We start from the raw sequence: 6,875 nt of genomic DNA on the forward strand, positions 1-6,875 counted from the left end.
ACATACCACACATTCACATACACAGACACACATACCACACATACTACACATACCACACATACACATAACACAGTATAACACACACACACGTAACACACACACCACACTCATACCACACACACATACACACTACACACACTATACACACTACACACACATACCACACAACACACACACACACACATACCACACATACACACACACATAACACCCCCCCAACACAACCCTACCAACTCCATTTAATGTTGCTGGTATGTACATGCATATTCCACTTGGAGCTGGATAACCTCTTAGAGAGCTTAGCCTCCTGAGAAGACTGGGTCTCTCTCAGCAGCACTGATGGCCTGTAGCTCTTCATTTAGGAGGGGGGCCTTGTGAGATTTCTCCCACTGGTGTTGGCATGTCAACTGCTGGTGTTACTGTGCAGGTCTTGTTTAAGGAGCCAGACTTCATGTGTACAGCTTTCCTATCATGTCTAGGACAGATGATCACAGGGTGCTAAACCTCAATTGATACATCTACAATGTAACTTCTATACCTAAGGCTGTGGGAAATTCACAGAAGAGGGCATAGGTCTATTGTAAGGACACCATCCAGAGTATCCAGAATACCAGAACACCTCTTGCCTCACATGTGTATGTATGTATGTATGTATGTGTATATGGATATGTGTATGTGTGTATATGTGTATGTGTGTATATGTGTATATATGTATGTGTATATGTGTGTATGTATGTAAGTATATGTGTATGCACGTATATGTATATCTGTATATATGTGTATGTGCATATGTGTATATGTGTATGTATATGTGTAGTGTGTATGAATATATGTGTATGTATATGTGTATATATATGTATATGTGTATATGTAAGTGTGCATTTGTATATGTGTGTATATGTGTATGTATATGTGTATATATATGTATATGTGTATGTGTATGTATATGTGTGTGTATGTATGTGTATGTATATGTGTGTATATATATGTGTATGCGTGTATGTGTATGTGTGTATGTGTGTATATGTGTGTATGTATGTATGTATATGTGTATGTGTGTATGTGTATGTGTGTATGTGTGTATATGTGTGTATGTGTGTATGTATATGTGTGTATGTATATGTGTGTATGTATATGTGTGTATATGTTTATGCATGTATAAGGAAATTGCTCGTTTGATCCTTTCTTTCCTTTACCCTCTCTTGTTCTCGAACCTCCTCAATTTAGATCTCTTTCTCAGCACTCATAATCCTATAATTACTGATTTCATGTCCTCGTGAGTGTGCACAGGCACGGGTGTGTGTTTATGTGTGTATGTATGTAACCAATGAGCTGTAAAAGAAAATGTACAATCCTTGTCTGAGTCTCGGTTGGATCCATTTTCCTGCAGACAGCACCCTTTCATCCTTCATGTTTGAACAAACTCCCGGCATGTACACATGCCTTCCTTTATGTACAGTTTTGTTATCCTCTTACCTATTGACAGACGTCTCATGCCTGTGTGAACGGTGCAGCTGTCCCCACAGCCATCTTAACTGCGTGTGTTGTGCATTCCCATATTTGTTCTTGTGGAAAACCTTTCCTCGTGGACTCTGATGAGTCTCAACTGTTATTGAATGGTATCCAGGCTTTTCATTATCCGCCAAGACTGTATAAAAAGGCTGAGTTGTGTATAAAATATTACAATCAACCCTCTCCTGCCCTTTGTTTTTCTCTAGCCTATGTGTTGGACAACATCAACCTTTGTGGCTACTTTGCATATTCACTTAGTGATCGCTCAGCTCCCAAGTCTGGCTTTTATCGATATGCTGCGAGTCAGTTCGAGCCCAAACCGTCTATGAAACATTACAGGAAAATTATTGACAACAATGGCTTCCTGGGTTCTGGAACACTGGGAAGGTTTTGCCCAGAAGAATACACCGTGTGCACCGAATGCGGCTTTTTTCAAACCCGGAAGTCTTTGCTGGTCTTCATCTCGTTTCTTGTTTTTGCTTTTATTATTTCTCTCGGTCTTATCTTTCATTACTCCAAGAAAGGCAAGAGAAGTTACAAGTAGAGCGAACATCTGCCGGGCCACTTGCTTTAGGATCAAGATGCACACGCCGTCAGCCATCCGCTGTTTGTACCTCTCCACGTTGTGAAGCCGCATTACACACATTTGGCTTCTAGAAAATCTTTTTGTCATGGATGGTAGAGGTTTTAAACAGGTATTGGTGATTATAAAATATTGCATGGTGGACGGTATCTGACTCTGCTCACTTTGGGTGGCAATTAAGTGACTATACTCACTATAGTTTCTACAATACCCAGTGTAGAAGACAAGGATTACGATAGTGATAACAGTGACAGACAGACAGGAGTTTGAGGAACAACTTTCGGTACTTGTTTATCCGTGTCCGTTTTTAAATTCACATCTTTTTGGAAGTCACACTCCCTCAATTGCCCTCTTCACACATGGGCTCTACCTGATCCAGTTTTACAAGGCGAAGTAGAAAAATATCTAATAAAGATGGCCAAGAGCCCCGAGGCCAGAACAGCCCGTTAAAAAGCACCATTCCTACCAAATGCTGCTAATATCAATTTACAAATGCACTTAGGACGCACATTATGGACATTTGTATTCTTCTGAATGTTTTTGAGGTGTGCCCTAAACCTCAGATCCTTGCGGGCTTTCGCTTACTAACTTTCTTTTCAGAGCCTGCACGTTGGAGAATCTTTTGATGAATGTTTGCAAAAACTCAAGGTGAGTCCTGAGCTGCTGACCTCTTCGGATTCGGAAGCCCGCACTCCAGTGCACTGCAGCAGTGTGAGGAAAGGAGAGTTTTTTTTTTAAAAAATGAGCAACCCGAGTGATTTGATTGAACATCCTTTTATCTTTGAACAGACCTTGGAATGAATGCAATGACCTTTCTCACAGGAAGAAAGATGAGCTCTCACTCGAACTAAAGAACGTCTCTGTTGGCTTCTTCAGAATATGCTGTCAGTGCTCGGATGCAGTGATGTTCAAGTTCCTTAGTAGATCTGACAGCAATCCAGTGTGAACACACTGGGAGCATGTCTTTATGGCCAGTGAGACCTACTATGTGCTTCTGTAGGTCCTGTACTTCTTTGAAGTAGTCCCTCTTTGAGCTTTTACACCCACCATGCTACTGACTTCTGTAGAAAGGGCTAATTAGGTCTTCTCCTTCCACACCCAATACCCTAAGTCTTATTGACTCTCACTGGGAAGTCTCTGTGCTACACCTGAGTGGTCTTATACAAGCCGATACCAGATCAGGCAAGAGAAATCAGTCCTAGCAGGCATAGCTACCCTTGCTGACACAGGGTCACCGTATACAGCTCATCACCCTGTTAGTCTCCATCTTGCCATGTGCTATGGTTTTCCTCATGATTGATCAGCTTTTGCTGTGGTATTCTTTATACATCTGGACTTATTTTGAAATCAAATGCTATAGAATCAATAGTTTATTTTATCTCTATTTTTCTTGATTGCAGAGTAATATATATTAATTGTAAAAATTTAAGAAATAAAAACTATATGAAAGAAAAAATTATCTATAATATAATACAGAGATGCCACTGACGGTTCCTATGTGTTGTAGTTTGTGTAGTCAGATCATGTTATATGGAGGCATACCTCTTCTTTATTCATTCTTGTTGAAGTAATTTTTCTGTGATTGGTCTTCAAGAGCAAAATTTTAATAGTTATGGAGAATATTGTTGGAACAGCTCAAAACTGTTTTATTTGTTGGGCCATTTCCCCATTAATTAGCTTAATAATAATAAATATCATTTAGAAATAATTTTCTTGCTGCATCATTTATGCTTCTTACCCCTAAAATGTAAAGAGAAGTAATCCTGTTTCTTAATGAAGCATTTTAACCAATCTTTGTTCGTTTACCATAATTATGTGTCTGTGGACTGCTAGTGGATTTTTTAAAAATAAAATTCTTTGCCAGGAGGCACAGTCCTTATGCTTATAATCTAGTACTTAGAAGGCTGAGGCAGAAGGATGACTGGGAGGTCAAGGCCAGCCTGGGCTATAAACTCTGTTTTGTTTTTAAAGTAACAAAGCAAAGAGTATTATCATGTTAGCTAAGGTGACCAGAGCAATAGAGACATTCAGATGGGCACAGAAGGTAAGACCTGAGAGAACAACACAGACAAAAAGCCAAAGAGAACAACAGGAGAGTGGTGAAGTGCCTAGGAAGAGAAGAAACAGACACTGCAAAGCACACCAGCTCGATGAGCATCATGGGAACTTTGTGTCCAGTAGAACTTCAGAGACCACAGGCCACTGGCTAGAAAGAGGGGGTGGGGCTTCTTGTATCAGACTTGGGGACTGGGGCAGGCAGAGAGGACTAGGGGGAGGGGCTTTTGGCTAGTGTGGTTGCCTTTGTTTTCTACTGTAATGACCGAATATGTCCAACTAGACAACTCAATAAGAATGGAATTTTATTTAGGTCAAAGATCTGTCAGGAAGTGCAATGGGAAGGAGCCAGCATCTGGCACAGGCCTGTTGCTGTACAACCCTGTGGTGATTGTCACATGGCAAGACAGAGCAAGCTAGTCAGCACTTGCTTTCTTATAGAGCCACCATCCTCTTCATGGGAACCCCATCTAATTCAAATGATCTCTACAGACCAAATATCATTAATGTATCTTTGGAGATCAAGAGTCCAATATGTAAATTCCCAGGGAGACCCTCAACACAGAGGGAATGATGAACCAATCCACTCTCCCTTCTACAGTTCCTCTGAAACCTATAAAATAATTCACATCTAGTTCCCAACTAGGCTAAACTATTGATGGAAAGTATCCTTTAAAGATCTGTATGCAGATTGTTGCTTTTCTCATTGCTGTGATCAAATTCCTGACCAGAAACAGCGTGGTGGTGGTGCTGGTGCTGGTGCTGGTGCTGCTGGTGGTGGTGGGTTACTCTGGTTTACGATTCAAGGAGATACAGTCCATCACAGCAGGTGAAGAGTAACAGCAGTCAGTCAGGCAACAGAGAAAGGACAAGGATAGGACTGGGCTATCCAGATTTGAGGCTTGTCCCTAGTAACTCACTTCAACCTCTTAACATGACCAAAACGTCTCAAAACAGTACCATGAACAGGAGACAAAGAGGGAAGCTCTTACTTTGAAACCAACTGCATTCTACCCATGGCTTCCACAGACACATGGCCAGTCCAAGGCACAAAGTACATTCATTTCAAGTTTAAAAGTCCCCTATTGTTCTTTTTTTTTTTTTCAGGTTTTGTTTGTTTTTATTTTATGTGTAAATGTTTTGTATGTATGTATGTCTGTGCACTACATGCATGCAGTGTCCATGGAGGCCAGAAGAGGGCGTCAGATCCTCTGGAACTGGAGTTAAAGATGGTTGTGAGCCTCCATCTTGGTGCTGTGAATCAAATCAAGGTCCTCTGGAAGAGCATTCAGTGAACTTAAGCACTGAGCTGGCTCTCCAGCAACCCCTTACTGTTATCTTTAATAGTCCCAGTACTGATCAGAGGTCCAAAGTCTCAGGCTGAGGAGACGGCCTCCTTCCTAAAGTTGTCTTTTAGGGGTGGGGGTGGGGCTTTATTTCATCACAGCAATGGCTAATTCCACTTACCCTTAACATGTTTCAGATTTGTTGATAACTCAATATTTAGAAACAATATTTAAAAACAAAGTCTGTTACTATCAAGATGGCTTATTTACCCTGACACAGTAGTTAATTCTTGGGACTTTTCATAGACGTGTTCAGATAGATTCCTTTAGTAAAACTGGAAAGAAAACTCAATTTTTACATTTACTTTACGATACTAAATTATTTTCGTTGTGTTGTTTTGTTTAACTATACAAATGTTTTATGGATGGAATCCTGAAGACCATTTGGATACATCCATATTTGTGTCTTGTACCACCTGCTATTTGAAACAATCTAATGGCAGACAGAACATTAGAACTTGTGTATTTGTTATTTAGTTGGCAAATAGTTGCAGACTTACAAGTCTTCATTTATTTCCAAATCCTTTAGTAGTGTTTCTTAGTTTAGTATAATCTTTGAATATGCTTATTTTATGGTAAATCAATTTAACAGTAAATGACTCTATTTAACTTGTATAAATTATTTTCAGTAGAAACATCAGCCATTCCCTTTAATAAATGGCTAGAATTGATAAGTTTGGAAATTTCCATTTCTTTTGGCTATAATTTCTGCTGTCTAATTATAGCTTCAAGCACAAATGTTGCCTAAGGCATTTCATATTGTTTTGGTCACCAACTGCAAGTGAATCAAAGCTTTGGTATCCAATAGTATCCAAGCTATTAGATGGCAAACTGCACAGCGTTCAAGGCCTTAGTGCTACACCTAAGACGTGAGCTCCTTTCCGCCTTTAAATCACAGGTAATCCTGAGTCTCTGATAAACAGCCCAAGGCTTCAGATGGAATGTTTCAGCCGAACACGAGTCGGGGAGGGGCAGAGGTGCTAAGCCAGAGAGGAGAAGAATGGACTTAAAATTAGAGAAAGATTGACAGCTAAGACGAATGCACAGGCAACATGATGAATGGAGTGGCTTTTATTGTTATTGGTGCCATAATAAAATGGCTTTAATTTATCCTTGCCTGTCATTTTTTACCACCCCACCATCACAAGCGCAGTGCAGATTAGTCATCCCATCACACTGGCAGATGAGGCGCAGGAAGTCAACGGGCCTGAAGGCACATGATGTCATCATGATTCATCCAGAGAAGATGGAAGGACTGGGGCAAAGCAGGAAAGTGGGTGAAGGGTCTGCTCTGGGGGATTCTGAGTGGCAGCACCCACCACCCACAGAGCATGTGTGTGTGTGTGTGTGTGTGTGTGTGTGTGTGTGTGTGTGTGTGT

The 6,875-nt window shown here is 40.6% G+C and overlaps 1 protein-coding gene across 1 annotated transcript in view; it reads left to right on the forward strand.

Moving 5' to 3' along the window:
- Nucleotides 1-2,056, forward strand: part of Kl (klotho) — a 43,100-nt gene extending 41,044 nt beyond the window's left edge. Inside the window, exon 5 of the mRNA XM_028779833.1 lies at nucleotides 1,719-2,056. Coding sequence (XP_028635666.1) covers nucleotides 1,719-2,056 — 338 coding nt within the window. The remainder of the gene's footprint in view (nucleotides 1-1,718) is intronic.
- The last annotated feature ends 4,819 nt before the right edge of the window (nucleotides 2,057-6,875 follow it).

This window comes from Grammomys surdaster, unplaced genomic scaffold, assembly GCF_004785775.1.
Source record: "Grammomys surdaster isolate TR1022 unplaced genomic scaffold, NIH_TR_1.0 362, whole genome shotgun sequence".
In the NCBI taxonomy this organism is placed as follows: domain Eukaryota; kingdom Metazoa; phylum Chordata; class Mammalia; order Rodentia; family Muridae; genus Grammomys; species Grammomys surdaster.